The following is a 17,412-nucleotide window of genomic DNA, read 5'->3' as shown; positions in this document are numbered from 1 at the left end:
GTAGGTGACCTGTTAAGCCTGAACTTGTTCTTCTGTCTTGGCATGATCTGCTGACCTACCTGGACGCCTGGGTGAGACTGAGCTGCTGGTGCTACTAGAGGCTTGGAAGCCTTTTCTTCCTTCCAAAGTTCAAAGTTAGAGGTGGTTCCAACCTAGTTTGCCTTCCTGAACCTCTTGTTGCAGTAGGAAGATGTACCAAGACACTGAATAAGTCACGTTAGGTCTTACCTATGTAAAGACTCAGCAGAGAAGTCGTGTGTCTTGCCAGTTGTCTATGTCTGCTTGCTGGAGAGGAGTCTTCATTCACCACGAGGAACGGCTCCTCTGTGTAATCAGCCAGCCTTGCCTTGCTTAGATGCATAGAGTCCTCAAAACCCATGGGCGTAACCTCTGCGACATTGTCAGAAGCAAGTGTGGAGATAACATTATCAACTTTATTTATATCTAGACCAGATACCATGGTGGCTATAAAGATGTGAGCTGTGGTCAGAGGGTTGTGAAGGGTTATGAGATGACGGGTGGTGAGGGCAGAGCACCAATGCCTAGAAGTTATTTCTGAAGATCGTTTTGACCTCTCTTCTTCATACTTGCACTTGTAGGCTGCAATTACATGGTTCCCAAATCCTCTTGCAGATGAAAGAAATTAATTGGTGAGGCTGTCAGATTTGGGTTTCCATTTGCCTGTGCAGTTCTTTCAACCCCCTCTGCTTTTCTGTTTACTTATAAGTCAAGAAAGAGATGCAAAGGGTGTCCTACCTGTTGCCAAATATTGGAGAAATCCCTTTGGCTGTGCCTGTTTCCTCGCAGCGACTGGAGCGATGCCAGCTCCGTGTGCTGTAGCATGGCCCTGGCTCTCGGTTTGTGCAGCTGTGACAGGACTCCTGGGTCCTTTTGGATTCCCTGCATTCTGGGGAACAGGCCCTGAAGTGTGACCTACATTCCTGGTTCCCGAAAGTGCCACCTTGTGTCTGGCACCGTTACAGAGGAGCCCATCTCCTGAGCAACTCATTGTGCGCCGCATAACTCACCTCTTCCTGTAATTATAATTAATCAATTCCTGTGTCACTCACAAGCTCTGCCCTTCTCTAATCCCAGCCCCTCGGTGCTGGTGTTTGTGTTAGCGTAGCCTTTACAAACCAGTAATTTTCCTGGCTCATGAGCGCAGACGAGGCCGTACGGGCTGGGGGGGTGGCGGTGGGCTCTGCTGGAAGCAGCCGTGCTGCCCAGCCATTCCTCATTTGTAATGATTTTCCCATATCTCTCTGCCTGCCGCCTCCCAGTCCTCTTCATGTGGGTTTTGTGGGGTTTGGCACAACGACCTGGTGTTCCTGGGAGAATCTCGGCCATTTTACACATCAGAAAGTTCCCTTTCATTAAAAGCATTTGTGCCGTTGCCAAAAATCTTCAGCGTGACCAGCAAACCCTGTTTCCGCAGCGGTCGGTGGATGTGATGATAGCAGCTCTGCTGTGCCGGTACCGCTTGGGGACACCCCGGGACCTCCTGGGGACACCCCGGGCGGTGCTGCTTGGCCAGTGCTTTTAGTGCTTTTCCATGTGGGCTGTCCAGCCCTGCTCATTGTAACATGTTTGCTTTGGAAAGCTGCTGCTTCACATCCTACCCCCTTGCCGTCGGGGTAGGAAGTATTTCATAATTGCAGCAACAGATACGATTTCAGGAAAACAGAGCTTAATGCACACATATGTCTATGCCCCTTAATAGTGTATTCTATTTCTTTTCAAAAACAGCAGAAATGTTCTCACATTCTTCTGTCTTCCCCATGTTAAAAGCAACAGTTTAATTATTGCTGACGTGTGGCAGATCCAGGCTATTTATGGCAGGACTCTGCTCCTCATATAGTCAATGAATCCCCCCATCTTGTTCTTAACTGTGCAATAGCCTTCTCCTTTCTCGTCTTTAACTTCTTATAGCACTTACATTTCCCAAGTTATTTGCTTTCCCCCCCTTTCTACCATTTCCACAGACCACAATAACATGCACCACGTTGCAGGTGTTTGGGCTGAGACCTTGATAGAATTTTGTTCATTTTTAAATTATTGAATGCTTTATTTCTTTATGATAATTTTACTGGATGTTGCTCCAGAGTGGGTGAGTAATCGCTTCCCATGTGTTGTTTCCCCTCTGCGTGAGTGGCTGCGTAGCTCAGCAGAGAAGCGTGAGTGCTTTGGCCATCACAGATTTGTACCCCGGCTGAGCGCAGGGGCAGCTCTGGGGTCTAAACAGAAAATCTTTCCTGAACTGAAGCATTCATTGGAGGAACAAATTGAAATGAGTTGTCCCTGACTCACAAAAAAGCCTGTTAGAAAAGTGCTAGGGAAGACACCCTCCTTTTCTCGTGGAGAACCTCTTCAGAGAGTTTGCCTTCACCTTGCTGGAGAGAGACGACAGGCAAATCAGTGTGCAAAAGGAAGGAAAATGCTCTATTTCTTGCCGGTGAGCAGTGAAATGAGGAGATTTTGGTGAGAGTGCTTGGGTCTGGCTGCAGGCGGTACTGGGGATGCCGTAGGTGTGAGCGGGTTGGGGTGGATGGGGAGATGCTGTGGGGCAGCCCAGTGCCCCAAAGTCGTGCGGATGGGAAGGTGCTGTTGTATCTCTGCTATGGGGCTGGATGTGAGCCAGAGAGGATGAAGGATGCTGGTGAGGGAGGATGCTTGGAGGAGAGGAACATTTGATGATATGGCTTGCATGGTGCCCTGGCAGTTCAGTCTGCTCAGCTCTAACAAGGGGAAGCTTAACCCTGCTCATTTGTGGTCATGTAAATACCCACATGGGGAATGAACTGTAGTCCTGTGTCGGGATGCTCCAACTTGATCACAAAGCAGCAAAATGCAACATCTGAAATGCATCCAGCCCTAAGTGCAGAATTAGGGTGTGCTGGTTGCTCAACCTTGCAAATGTTAATTTGGAAGTGATTTCTCCAGGCCTGGGGTGGCGTTTTACGCTGAAGTGACGTCCCAGGCTGGGTGGAAGTGTTGGGGTAGCTCTGGCCCAGGCAGATCCTGCTGTGCCCTGCTCAGGGGACTCAGATGCCGGTTGGAGGTGGGAGCTGCAGGTTGGAAACTGGAGCTGTAGGTCAGACTCCTGTGCGATGCCGGCTGCATCCCAAGGTGATGCTGTGACTGCAGGACTTGTGCTGTCCCGTGTGTTTTGGGCACCTCCAACCCCCTGCTTACAAACTTCTGTGAGTTGGCCCTTCCTCTGGGCAGCCCCCTGGAGAAACCCACCTTCTTCTGGTGAGGACATAGTGGAAATGGGGGCAGCGGGTCTGGGGGAGGGAGGAAACACAGACTTCTGCTTTTCACCCCTCCAACTGTGTTGCTTCTGACAGCACCGGGAGCTGACGCCCAGCCCGAGCGCCGTGGGCGAAGGCCGCTTGGCCACGCGGTATTTCTGCTTTATTTCTTTTATTTTTTTGTTCCGACTTGGCAGTTGCCCCGCATGAAGAGCGGTGGGGGGGAAACGTCAACCACGGAGGTCAGGAAGGAGCAGCGCTCGGAGGAGGTTGTCTCGGAGCACTTCTCAGAAAAGAAATCGCGAAGCCTCATCCTTCCGAGGCCGCCCACGGGGCCGCTGCCGCCCACAGGGCCGCTGCCGCCCGCTCCTGGCACGCTGCCGGCATCTTCGGCGGCGCCGATAGCGATCAAAGCGAGAGCTGCGCCGGGTCCCTCCTGCTGCGGGGGTCTCGCTGCAGCCCCTGCCCCGCATCGGGTCCCTGCTCGGAGCCTTTGCTGTGGGTTCTGCTCTACCACAAGGAGATTTTTCTTCGGGTCTGTGTCATGTTGGGCTCAGTCTAAGCGTGTTGGGTGCTGGGATAAGCACAGCTTGGTCCTGCTTCTGCTGCAGCTCCGTGTGTCACAGCCGCAGCATCCCTCAGCTGGGGCTGTGATGTTCTCTGGGCTGCTGGTGGATAAATCTGACTCATTCTCCATGTATAAAGAAAAAACGAACAGCACTGGGGTGCTGTTTTAGTGGTGCAAAACCAGCTGGATGAGCATGAGGGCAGGGTGGATGTAAGCAGTTTTTTCCACTGTGGGGCTTTCTGCTGCCCTGCTGGGAGTTCTCCAGTGCCTCTTGTGACCAATTCGTAGGATTTAGGAGCTGGAAGGTGAAGTTCTGGTTTGTGCTGCCTGCACAAGGTGCATCTTTAAAAGCTCATCTCAACACCTCCAGAGCCAGAGCTCACCCTGCAGCTCCTGCATGGGCCGCTCTCCTTTGAGGCACTGAGCAGCTTCTGTGATTTTTGCTGCCCTCTTCCCTCAGCCTGAGCTCTGCAAACCCCACCTTGCTATGGGTTTAGGTGAGCGAGGTGAAGTGTTTCCCCACCAACACAGGACTTCCCAGTGCTTGCACAGCTCGACAGAGAGGGGGTAATGGGGAGCCCGGCTCCTGCTGGCAGTGGTGACAGGAGCATCCCTCTGCTCGCCCTCCGGGACATCCCGGGGCATCCCTAAGCTGTGTGCTCCACACAGATCCAGGGCTTCCCTTGCATCTCCTCATGAGAAAGGGTATTTTTGGGGGAATTAAAGAGCAAGTGCAAAATCCAGGAGAAAGCACGGTTCAAGCTTTCTGTGCGTCCTTCCTTGATGCACATCCCACCCTCATCCACCCTGGGACAGGGAGGGTGCCCAGCGTGCTCTGGTGCTGCTGGTTTTGAGCATACCTGGCACAGTAGAACAAACACAGTTTGGACTGTGCTCTGTGCTGCTCTGACTCGCTATAAAACGCTGCTGCTGAGTTGTTCCTGTGATTTGTGGCCTGACCCGGTGTAGTGGCATGACTTGCCATGGCAGCAAACCAGCATCTGCTCGGGTGCACTGAGGTGGAGTCACTGCAAATAACACTTTCTGGAGTGGTTTTCTCCCTGTCTGCAACCTCTCTCTGGCATGGGAATAAACCAAGTGCTGCTCTGCAGTTCATAAAGTCCCTGGGTGCCACCACAGCACCCAGCTGTGTCCCGGGGCATCTGCAGAGGGACGGAGAGAACACTTGGAGGTGGGTGACTCCTTTCTGCTCTTAGTGTCACCTGGGGCTTTTGTTCCTGACCTGTGCATGTTCGGAGCCTCACTGTCCATGCCCAAATAACCTTTATAGCCTGGATACAGGGGATGTGGCTGCAGGGACTCATTCTGGTCCCAGTGGTTGGAAAGTGGATGCTCATGACCTGGACTGTGTGGAGAGGGAAGGGAATCCCCACCCAGGTCTGGATCTCCGGTCCTGGTGCTGCCGGACACTTCACTTCGCCACGTGGCCTTTGTTTATGGTGCTCAGGATTTCCGAACTGTGTTTTGTGCTTGAGACTAGTTTTAGCAAGGACACAGCTGTTTTGGTGTGTCTTTCATTAATGCTGCTTTGATTTAGAAGCTCAGACCCTGGCAGTTTGCTGCCTCCCAGCACCGTTTGGCTTACTCCCAGGGGAATCCCAGTGCCTTGCTGTGGAATCATGGAATCGTTTAGGTTGGAAAAGACCCTCAAGATCATCGAGTCCAACCATAACCCACCCCTGGCACTGCCCCATGTCCTGAGAACCTCATCTCCATCTGTTCAACCCTCCAGGGCTGGTGACTCCAGCACTGCCCTGGGCAGCCTGTTCCAATGCCCGACAGCCCTTTTTGTGAAGAAACGTTTCCTAATATCCAATCTGAACCTTCCCTGGTGCAATTTGAAGCCATTTCCTCTTGCCATACCCATTCTGCTTATAGCGATGATATTCAAATACACCTGGCCACATACTTGCTCTTGAGCTCACAGTTACTGTAGAAGACCCAAAAATGGGTCAGAAGACCTCAGGTCTAAATTATACTTGTAAGATACTTCCCTCAAGTCCTGCCCTTGCCCCTGCCCTGTTTGTCCCCCCAGCCTGTTCAGGGTGGCTTTTCCCCAGCTCCTCGGGGCGCAGCAGCTCTGTGCCTGCTCCGTTCAGCACAGAATAAAGCAGCGAGCCGCCGCAATTTCCTCCTCCATCGCTAGAAGCGAGAGGAAGGAAAGAGCCTGCGTCTCATGGGCTGTTTGTATTTGCGGTTACGCGGGTGCAGGAAGCGGCAATCTCCTCGTCGGGGGATGCACCCGGGGCAGCTCAGCTCCGCTGCTCTCGCCGATCCTGCCCCGCGCGGCCGCGCTCTCTGGGGTGAAATAAACCTCCGCCCGAAGCAGGACAAGTTGTTTTGAGGCATCACATGAGCTCAGCTGCTTCTTGCGAGGTCAGCAAAGCTCCTGGCAGCTCTGACCGCTTCTGCTGGGTCAGTGGTTTTCCTGCCTGTCTCACAGGTGCTGGGGTTTCCCTGGAGGACGCCACGCTCTGGGGCAACACTGATTTATTTGAGCCGTGTGCCGGGCAGAGCCGTGGCTTTGTGCCATTGTGCTGGCTCGTGGAAGGGACTCAAAGGAAATCTGAATTATGGCTGAATTACCGGGTGGCTGTGGCCGTGCCCTCACGGACAGGATATCCGGATCTCAGCAAAACCAGCAAGGTGCCAGGAGTATCAGCAGCAAATTAAAAATTGCAACTGTAATTAACAGCAGGCGCATCTGAGCTCCTTGGAAACTTGCCAGCAGGATCTTTCTCTGCTGGAAAATGTTGATTCACCGAAAGTAAAAAGTTGTATGGCGGGGAGGGGGCTTTCCCTTGGGGGAAGGCTCTTGCCCTGTTAATTCAGCTCCAAGCTGGGCATAATGCCACAGAAATAGCGTGTGTCCTGCTGAGCAAAGGCCTGTCCATGGAGGGGAGACAAGTGAAGGCTGGTTGTGCAACCTTAGCACTGCTTTTGCTTGTCTTGGCATCGTCCTTGTTCCAGCCGGGCCATGGCACACCTCTCCCCTGGTTTAAATTCATCTTCTTTAACGCCTAGAAGGTGTGTAAAGGTATTTTTATGGCATTTACGTGTCTGTATACTTGATGAATTTGTAGCCTCTGCAGCTGGGAATCATGTTTGAGGGACGGACAGCGTGACCTGTAGATTTGCGATGAATACCGCTGTCCCCTTGCCAGTTCACGGCTTTGTTTCTTCCTTGTTAGCTCCAATGCGACAGCCAACATGCATGGCTTGGCATTCGTTATGTTTTTGTGCCACTTAATAGACCATGTGAGTGAAGAGCGTCTGGATTTGTGTTTATTTTTTCCTCTCTGATCATTAGCCCCACTTCCCTGTGGTGAGAGATTCTCTGTTTCTTTTGGGTTTGCTTTTGGACGGGGTTTGGAAGAGCCCCCTGATCCTTGCCATGGGGATGCCCGAGATGCACGTGATGTCTGCACTGCATCTGCTCCTGGTGGAAAAACCCATAGTGATGTGGGATGGGGGAGGTGCAAACATGGACCCTTCTTGGAGATTTGTTAGGCCGTTTGTTTGAAATTTCCCCATAACTTTTCTCCGTGGGGCTGCGTGCAGTGCCCATGTCCCTGGGAGGAAGGAGGAGGAAGAGGTGCTGGTCTCTCCCATTCCGCAGATCCCCGTCCACTGGTGATGGCTGCCTTCTCCCCTGGGACGTGGGACTGGGATGAATGGAGGCACCCGGCAGCCTTTGTACACATCATTTCCTCCAAGACCATCTGGGATGTGGCCCTGACCGCCAAGAGCAGCGGCGGCCTCGGGAAACACCTTGGGCCATTGTCACTGGTCAGGTCCCAGCAGATGTCTGGGGATGGGGCCGGGGGGTTTTAATCAACTGGGGTGAAGGACCTTCAGTCCTTTGGCATGGCGTTTCTCCTCTCTCAGTCTGGCTGTTCTTCTTTTGGGGTTTGAACACATCTAATGACAATTTAAAGGTGCTAAGAGATGGAATATATGCTGGGCAGGCTTAACAATGATGCTGATATGAGCTCCGGCTGCCGTGACGCTGATGTGCTGGTGCGTCTGCAGGGCCTGGGGAGGCAGAGTCTTCCCTCAGGTGCGATGCAGCTGGGGGGGGTTGGCAAGCGGCTGAATTTTGCAGGGTTTGAGTGAGTTTATACTCAGGATAGTGCATCTGGGGTATTTGAGCCAGGGTGCAGCAGGGAAAGGGGTTGCACCAGTGGGTTTTCCATGCTGGGGCAGACTGAAAGTGGGCACCCGCCCACGCCATGTCCATCCCTCTGGTCTCTGCAGGGGCACATGGCGGCACAGGCACCTCTGCTCCCCAGCCTGCCCGGGGAGAGCTGAGAGCATTGGGCTGCATGAGCCGGAGCATGAAGGCACTCGGGTACAATGTGATGCTGCTGTGATAAACATCACTTGGCAAGATTAGATCTTGTACAGAACGTGGGCACCAGGTTTTTTTTCCTCTGCCGTGATAGAATCATAATATCATAGAATCATTTTGGTTGGAAGAGACTCTTAAGATCATTGAGTCCAACTGTTTCGTTAACTCAACATGGTTATTAAACCTTGTCCCTGAGAACCTCATCTCCGTCTGTCCAACCCTCCAGGGATGGTGTCTCCAGCACTGCCCTGGGCAGCCTGTTCCAATGCCCCACAGCCCTTTGGGGAACAAATTGTTCCCAACATCCAACTTAAACCTTCCCTGGTGCAACTTGAGGCCATTCCTTCTTATTCTATTGCTTGTTACTTGAGAGAAGAGACCAACACCCTCCATCTGATTCGATATAGATGGCAAACACCTTTGCCCTGACTTCTTCCTGCTGTTTGTCCCTCCTTCAACCTTCTTGAAGGGGGCTGCGGGTGGTGGTGGGGCTGTGGGTGACAGTGACTCTGTCTCCCCGCAGCTGGGCTGTGCCTGAACTGCTGGAGCCTGCAGGAGCTGGTGAGCCGGGACGCCAGCAACTACCTCATCCTGGTGGAGAAGATCCTCGGCAAGGCCAAAGAGGTGAGTCGGGGGGCTGTGGGGAGACCTGCAGCCTTTGACGTGGTGTTAGCTCTGGGGATTGCCCAAAGGGGAGTTTTGCAAAGCTCAGTGGGTGATTTGGGGTTGTGGAAAGGTGTTGCTGGAGCACTGGGGCTTGGCGTCAGATGATGGTGGGTCAGCAGGTCCAAAATGCTGGTGGGAGCAGCCCTGTGTGTCCCCTGGCTTTCATCCCATGGGAACTGCAAGGGAAAACCCCAGCTCCGATATGGGCTCTTTGGGCAGCACCACAGATCCACACGGAAGGGTTTGGATTTCCCAAAGTGCCGCTCGGCGCCGTGCAGCAACAGCCCAGCTCGTAGGGCTGTGTGGATGGAGCCGGCGTTCCGCAGACCTTCCCCCTCTGTAAGGTGGGAGCTGCTAGTCCAAATCAGAGCAAACTGAAGGTTTCACGATGTTTTTAATGGAAACTTTGCAGCGGCTCTGCTGGGCTTTCTGCAAGGCCGGGAGCTGGGACGCTGGGGACCGAGGGCAGGTTTGCACCGTGCAGCATCCCGGCAGTCGGGCCAGGCACAGCAGGGAGGGAAAAGGCAGCGGGGCCGATGGTATCATCCTGCCGCGGTCCCTTCATGTGCTGCAGGAGCTCGAGGCATCGTTGGTTGAACAGGGGTGACTTGGCCCGTGACCGGGAAGACCTCAGAGGACTCCCTTGATGTGGCAGGAAACAGTGATGTGTTTCCTGAATCCTCAGTGCTGGGATTCATGTGATGGGGTGAATGCTGCCTTTCATTTTCTGGGGTCTAACTGCCAGGCTGCGGAGCTGATACCAGTTCAGATCAGCACAATTCAGTTTAATCTTTTTCTTTTTTTTTCTTTTTTCAATGGCTGGAATGGATCTAGTTGCAGATAGCATTTTATTACATTAGGGTTTACGGAAGGGTTATTGCACTTCATGGTGTGCTCATGAACAATGGGAGACAGTGTCTGCAAGCATATCTTAGAGCCACCACTAAATCCCTTGGCGAAATAATTCCACTATCTATTCCCTGGGACGAACATCTGTGGTTTGCACCATGCTGCTGAGCTTTGCAGGCGGCTTACCGAGCTGCGCTGCCGCCTTGACTGCTTTGAGTCACTTTCATGCAACTCTGCAAGGATCAGGAGCATCAGGAACTTGCCCAAATCCGGCTTCTTGAGGGTAAAGGCAGAGCGTCCATCTGTGCCGGTCCACCCATCCCGTCGGTGTGGGCAACTGGGCCTTCAGCGGTTATTTTCCCATGGAGAGAAGGGAATCTGCTGGGGATGGGGATGTGATGGTGCAGGTTGCTTTTGAGTGATGCTAATGGGCGAGCAGCCCAGCTCATCCCTCTGCCCTCGGCTTGTTTCCTACAGGTGCAGGAGAATTGCGACTACGATCTCGTGACGCCCCTGGCTCTGCTCTTCTACTACGCGGTGCTGTATGTAAGTCCTGAGGCTGCTGCGCGTATCCTGATCTCAGCCCCGGGGCAGACATGGGGACCGGGGCTGTGCTCGATGGTCACCGAAATCAAGGCGGCTTTTGTCCGAAACATCACAGTCTGCTTTGATCAATCCATCTCGCAGAAAAAAATCCTGTATGAATCTACAGAGATCAAGACCAGGCAGCAATTGCACAAGCTGAGAGATGAAAAAATGAGCTTCAGTGTTCTTAATCTTTTTATTTAAAGATGGCCTAATCAGAAAGGGAGACGGACAATATCTCTGTGCAGAGAAGGCAATTTTTTTCGTTACCCTTTATACTTGTGCAAAATATATAGGCAACACTAATGAAAAGGAGGAGTGGAACCCTCACAGGAAATGCTTTTTATTATTATTATTATTAGCACAATGCATCATTATCCCAAGGAAATCATTGCTGCCAGATCTCGCAAAAGCACAGACTGGAATACGATTCATCTCTATGGATCTGTGGTGGTTAAAAAGAAATTTATATATAGGTTTTGGCACGTGATCCACAGCGGGAGGCTGGGGAGGTGCAGAGCGGATGAAGGTTTTTCAGTGGGGATCCTTTGGCCCTTCCTTGGGAGAGGACGGGATGTCACAGGGTGAACTGATCTGCGGCCTCTCCTCCCGCTTCCATCCTGAGCCCATGAGTTTTTATGCAGTGCTCGAGGTCCACGACCTTCCTCCCTTTTCTAACCGTCTCACTGTCCCCCGCAGGCTCCTCACTTCCCACCAGGCTCAGACCTGCTCCTGAAAGCCGCCAGTGTGTACCACAGCTTCCTGACCTGGCCCGTGCCCTACTGCGACATCTTCCGTGAGCTGCTCACCTTCATCAGCGACGAGCTCAAGGCCCCCGGTGAGCCCTCCCACCCACCGCGGGGCTTTCTCCTGTGTCCCCAAAAGCACCTGCTGCCACCCCCACCCTGGGTTTGTTCCCGAGACTCTCCTGGTGTTGCTGGGTCCTACCCCAGTTGCTTCATGAACCCCTTGAGCGTGATGTCCACCCTCACCTTGTGCATCCCAAACCTCAGCTCTGCCAGGAGATGGGGACCTGCTGGAGAGGGGCCAGAGGAGCCACAGCAATGACCCGAGGCTGGAACAGCTCTGCTGGAGGACAGGCTGAGAGAGCTGGGGGGTTCAGCTGGAGAAGAGAAGTTCCGGGGAGACCTTAGTGCAGCCTTTCCATACTTAAAGGGGCCAATAAGAAAGATGGGGATGGACTTTTGAGCAGGGCCTGTTGGGATAGGACAAGGGGTGATGGTTTTAAACTAAAGGAGGGAGATTCAGGCTGGACATGAGGAAGAAATTGTTGCCCCGAGGGTGGTGAGAGCCTGGCCCAGGTTGGCCAGAGAGGTGGTGGATGAACCATCCCTGGAGACATCCCAGGCCAGGCTGGACGGGGCTCTGAGCAACCTGAGCTGCTGAAGATGTCCCTGCTCATGGCAGGGGGGCACTGGGGAGCTGGGAAGGGCCCTTCAACCCAAACTGTTCTGTGATTCTATGGCCTCTGCCCTCCATCCTCTGGATGATTTTCACTGGTGGTCCAGCACAGGATGAGACCAGATTCCTCGGGAAGATCAGGGCAGAGTTGTGTTTTTGGTGTCTGCTTTGTGTGCAAGGTGGTGGGAGCATCCTGGGGACTCTCAGCTCCGGACCAGTATGGATTAGCAAAACGTGCAACTATTTCCTGGCTGCCTTTCAGTCCGAGAGGTCTTTCCCATGACTAAGCACGTGCTGGCTGCTCTGCCCTGCCCTGGGCTTTGTTTGAGATGCTCAGTTTGTCAGTGGTGGAACTGGGGAGATAACAGTGACTCCATTCATTGGCATCAAGGTGGCCGGAGCCTTCAAGGCTGCCCTCGCATGGAGATTTCTATAGGGCTGAGTGACTCCCCAGCTCTTTCTTTACAGCTGAGACACTACCTTGTGACACAGCTTTGGGCACATCCTTTGGCAGCAGCAGTGCTCCTCTTAATTAAGCTCTCCTCATAGATGTCCCGTTGTTCCCAATGGAGCGGCTCTTCCAATTATTTCCAAAAGGCCATTTCTCTTAATCTCCCTGTCTTTTGGTGGCTTATGGAGAATTTTTATCACACAGAGCAGATTTCAGCCCTTGTTTAATCCTGTGCAGAGCTATGAGCAGGACCTGGGATGCCTCAGATGGGTACATGGGCTGTGGCTGAGGCTGGGGGTACTTCACCCTGCCCTTAAACCAGGCACCTGCTTTGGAGGGCCCTGATGGAATGTAGAACTCAGGGTCTCCATCACAGCAGCAGCATCCTGTGTAGATGAGAACTTGTAGGTGCAGGAGACATGAAAGGTCCTTTCAAAGGAACAAAATTATTAAAAAAAAAAACCCAGAACCCTCTGCAGTGTTGGCACTGGACTTGCTGATTTACCCCCAGCTTGAGGCTTCACTAGCATAAATGGCCATGGCCACCAGGCAAGGTCTGGCTGGGCTGTTGTGCTCGTCCAGCCTCCAGCTCAGAGCTGCAGGGCCAGCATGGACATGGGGACGCTCGTCCCATGCTGCTGCAGCCCTGGACTCCCCCAGCTCTGTCCCGGTCCCTTATTGCTGTCAGGGCTGTGTTTTGCAGAGTGCTGGGAAAGCCCCAGCACTGGGGGGATGTTCCTAAATCACCGGTGCCTGGGGCTGCCTGAGCTGGGGACTTTGGTCCAAAAGCTTTTCCCCTTCTATAAGCATGTGAGATTCCCCCACCCCTGCCCGAAGATGCCACGTGGGAGGTGTTGGGCTGATGGGGAGCCCAGTGCTGCCCCTCACTGTGGTCGCTGCCCCCAGCTGGAGCCAAGAACAGTGAAAACATGTCCTCTGCTGGAAATGGAGCCAGGACCTTATACGCTTGTTGCACGGCCTCTGTGACTTGCCGCCAGGCTGAAGCAAAAGCTTTTTATTGAGATGAGGGTAAATATTAACTGGGAACAAGCTGCTGTCAATATTTGCTGAGAATGCGATAGCTTTATTTGCAAATGGGCTGATGTCTCTGCAGGAGGGGTGAACGCTGCCATAGTTGAGGGGACTGTGTAGATCAGTATGAGATGCCTGTGGGTGCTGGGCCCCGCCATGAGTACTGGGCTCCCCCCATGGGCAGCAGCTGGGGTTGGGATGTGGCTGCCGGCAGTAATAAGGGTGCTGGATCTTCTTGATGCCATCAGATATTTCCCAAGATGTACCCCAGTCCTTCTGCTGTTTGGGGGTGACATGGGCTCTGCTGTTGCCACCCAGTCCAGCTCCATCCAGTGTCACCTGATTGGGGTTCCCGATGGCCTTCTGGGGACAGTCCCAGGAACATGGGCTGCCCATACCAACCTCCCTTCTGCTGGGGCCAATCTGGGCTCTGTCCCTGCGGGAGGGAAGGTGGCCATGACCTGCTGTACACGAGTGACACCCAGGGCCTGTTGGGGCTAAAGCAAGTGGCAGAAGCTGCTAAATATCATCCACACACTTCACAACCCACATAGCCATGGGGCAGAAGGGACTGGGAATGGAGCAGCTCTCCTGCCCTTTGGTTGCTTTCACACTGCTCTGGGCATTTTCCCTTGATATCCCAAGGCTCTCCGGCTCCTGGGCTGGTCCCCTGACACAGTGGCTGTGCCTTGTCCCCACAAGGACTTTTGGAGCTGCCATGCATGCTTTGGGCGGCAGCCCAGGCAGCTCAGCACCGCATTAGGGGACAAAGTCAATGTGTACCTGAGGCAGAGGGATCTGCAGTGGTGCTGCGTCTCACGTCCTCTGCTCTCTCCCCCAGGGATCTCCTTCCAGAGGCTGGTGAGGACGGAGCAGGGGCTGCCCGTGAAGAACCACCAGAGCTCCACCGTGTAAGTGTGGGTGCCGCTGGTGCCACTCAGTAGCATCCCCATGGTCTCACGCCTCTTGAACAGCAGCGGGGCTGCAGTAAGCAGCATCTCAGAGGTGATGGTGTGGTGGGTGCCGGGAAGAAGAGCTGGATAACCGGGCTGAGCTGTGGGAAGAAATGAGGAAAGTGGCTGTGGCAATTCCATAGCTGTGGGTCAGGATCTGTGGGCTCCCCACGTCGGTCATCCTGCAGGGCTGCAGATCTGGGTGAAACAGCCAGGGAAGGCAAAGTCTCCTCCCCAGGGAGCTGCTGATCTCAGCACACGTTGGAGAACAACCAGGAGACGCTTTGATCTGTGTGTTTGGGAGCCACTGCCCCAAAGGGAGTCAGAAGCGAGTCTGTCCCAGTGCAGCAATTGCTGACAGCCTGGCTGCTCTCAGCACAGTCACTTTGCACCTTATTTAGAGGGCTGAACGTTTCCTCTTGCCAGGGCACCTCATTTGTAAATAGGAATATGAGCCAGGGTGGTGCGTGTCCTCCCTGGTTCCAATGCCAGCCCTGGGGACAGCCCTTCATGTCTAGCCGCCTCCATGCTGGGCAGGAGGGTGTCCTCCCATTTTGGCCTGTCCGTACATGCTGTGAAGCTCTGGATCTGCACCCATATCCCACCCAGCTGTGCTGGCGCTGCTTTCCCAGTGCAGTTCCTCTGCTCTACACACTTATGCTGGTGCAAGTGCAACCACCTCTGACTTACAGCAGGGTGGCTACATTTGTATAAAAAGCCCCGAAAGCCGGGCACAAAGCTGTACACGAGCTGAACCTTGGGCTGATTGAAAGCTTGTGGCCATGGCCTGAGCTTTCTAGAACCAGGCTCATCCTTAACTCAGAGCCTTTTTTGCTCAGTGAGGTGGACGGCTCTCCTCCAAGAACAGAGCTCTCCAAGCTGCGCGTTTGGGAACTCAAAGCCTGTGGATACTCCTGTTGTGATCCAGAGCAAAAATGCAGCTGGAGTGTGTGGCTCTTCTCCTTATAGCCCAGAGCGATGCTCTGACCTGCACTTTGCAGGGGGAAGATGTTCTGGGGACCACTCTGATTTTCTATCCCCCTTTTCACTGTATGTGCTGGACAACTGGCTGCTGAGCTGAAGCCCTGTTTGGGGCTGATTGAACCATCATTGTGCTGGTGATATTGCAGATGTGGCAGGAGAGGTGGTGCTGAGGGGCAGGCTGGAGGATGCTCATCTATTTGGCACTGCAGGTTGGGTCTGGAATAACCCCAAGACCCTTCGACAGCGACTAACACGAGGGGCCACTGCCATCTAGTGTGAATTTGTCCAAGAATTTCCTGTGCCACCGGCATCTGAGCCTGCCTGCCCAGTCTAACTGCTGTCCCCTTGTCCTCAGGACGGTGCTGCTGCTCAACCGCTCTGAGGTGCAGAGCGAGTTCCTCTCCATCGCCGAGAAGCTGAGCGCCAGCAAGCACCCACGGCACGGCACCCTTATCCTGCTCCTCGAGCACCTCTACCAGGCCAACTTCGGCACCCGCTGCGACCTGGGCAGCCTGCACCACCTCCTCAAGGTAGGACAGAGAGCTTCGGGGATGCCCGATGCCCTTGGGAGCAGCTTCATGCAGTTGGCTGGTGGATTTCCTGACCGAAATAATATTGGATTGACGAAAGGAAAGAAGTTTTGATAACACTTCTTGTAGAAAAAATATGCATCTTTGCCTTTTCAGCTTAGACCTGAGGTCTATGCTTCTGTTTTGTGAAGTGTGATGTGGGGTAACTTGCCTTTTAACCTTTTACTCCTTTCCCCATCCCTAAATGGAGAAAGAGTCCCTGGATTTGAAACACAGCAAAAGTGTTTGTTTAGCCAGTGAAACACTTTGCTTTGGTGTTTGGGGTGGGAGCAAAAACCTGTGAAGAAAACCCCTCAGGTGTGTTCAAACACATATTTCTCTTTGCAGAAATTTTGGGGGGGACTTGAAGTGGGTAAGAGGTAGAGAAGGGAGAGAGATTTACCCAGTGGAGTAGGTAGTGACCTTCTCAAAAACCTGTGTGTTGCCTCTGCGGAGAGACCCCCTCGATCTCTTGCCTTGTCCTCGCTCCCCCCAGTCCAAGACACTGGAAGAGCTCCTGGAGATCTACGCCAGTGCTGCCGATGCGCAGGAGATCGCAGCCGCCAGCAGCGACCCGGTCCTGGCCCGGGAGCGGCTGCAGTCCGTGCTGCGGGACATCGCCGGCGCCGCGTCCTTCCCGGCCATCGCGGGTGAGAGACCCCCCGGCCCCTCTTTGCTGCAGGGATTTCTGCTGGCTCAGCCCCTGCTGCAGCGATGAGCCCTGTGCTGTGAACCAGCCCCTTGAGGTGCAAAATTTCAACCTAGTGCAACAACTACAGCAAAAAATCCCACCAACCCAGGTTCTGTTTCACGAGCATGTGATGAGCCAGAAATTGTTTCTCATCTTTCATGAAAACAGCAACAAAAAAAAATTCTCCAGCCTTTGTGGGCAAGATGAAAACATGAAATCAGAAACTGATGGTAGCACTGATGTCTGATGGCTCTTAGAGGTGTGAAATGTCCCCTTGTCCCAGTTGCATGTGACTTTGGGGGGATAATGACAGCAGCGTTGGTGTTCTGCATGACCTGGGCTGCTCAGAACACATGTGTGGGGTGGGTGGCGTGTCCCACCGGCCAGGAGAGCTGTCAGGAGGTGTATTGGGGTTCCTGCAAACTAACTCCTCTCCTCTCTTCCCAGGAGAGGCTCAGCCCCGCAAACTCCACCCCATCCCCATCCCTGCCGCTCGCTGCTACACGTACAGCTGGGATCAGGATAACTTTGGTAAGCGGGGGGTGTCCCCATCCCTCCTGATGAGAATGCAGCCTGCTGCTCCCCGTCACAGCGGGGGCTGAGCAGTGTTTTGTCTTGGCTGGGGCTGCCACGTGGAGCTGGGTACATGACACAAGCTGTGGCTGGAGCCTGAAAAAGCCAGTAATGAATTGTTGATGTTGGAGGAAGAGGTGACACAGTGGATGCCTGTGTCCCTTAAGTGGGACAGGATGCGGGTGTCAGCTCAGGCGTGACACCTGCTGTGATATTGTAAGCAAAGTCCTCATCCAAGCAGTGGGTGCAAGACACTGGTAGCTCCCAAACATGTTTTGCCAGAGACAAATCATAGAAACACATAATCATTTTAGTCGGAAAAGACCCTCAAGATCATCAAGTCCAATTGTTAACCCACCCCTGGCACTGCCCCATGTCCTCAGAACGTCTTCTCCATCTGTCCAGCCCTCCAGGGCTGGTGACTCCAGCACTGCCCTGGGCAGCCT

General features: G+C 53.6%; 1 protein-coding gene across 9 annotated transcripts in view; it reads left to right on the top strand.

The window, feature by feature from the left end:
• The window catches only part of PIK3R5 (phosphoinositide-3-kinase regulatory subunit 5), a 61,698-nt gene that overhangs the window by 32,501 nt on the left and 11,785 nt on the right, over window positions 1–17,412 (top strand). For 5 of the 9 annotated variants that reach the window (XM_065034402.1, XM_065034398.1, XM_065034399.1 and 2 more), the window contains exons 3-9: window positions 8,715–8,815; window positions 10,184–10,252; window positions 10,991–11,129; window positions 14,038–14,107; window positions 15,489–15,663; window positions 16,199–16,352; window positions 16,841–16,924. In XM_065034402.1, the coding sequence (XP_064890474.1) occupies window positions 8,715–8,815; window positions 10,184–10,252; window positions 10,991–11,129; window positions 14,038–14,107; window positions 15,489–15,663; window positions 16,199–16,352; window positions 16,841–16,924 (792 nt within the window). Of the gene's footprint in view, window positions 1–36; window positions 5,012–8,714; window positions 8,816–10,183; window positions 10,253–10,990; window positions 11,130–14,037; window positions 14,108–15,488; window positions 15,664–16,198; window positions 16,353–16,840; window positions 16,925–17,412 lie in introns of those variants that run through there. The other 4 variants (XM_065034397.1, XM_065034396.1, XM_065034403.1 and 1 more) reach the window with 2 other exon arrangements.

This window comes from Columba livia, chromosome 18, assembly GCF_036013475.1.
Source record: "Columba livia isolate bColLiv1 breed racing homer chromosome 18, bColLiv1.pat.W.v2, whole genome shotgun sequence".
Classification (NCBI taxonomy): domain Eukaryota; kingdom Metazoa; phylum Chordata; class Aves; order Columbiformes; family Columbidae; genus Columba; species Columba livia.
The sequence above is the reverse complement of the archived record's forward strand: the minus strand, read 5'-3'. Positions and strand labels throughout refer to the sequence as shown.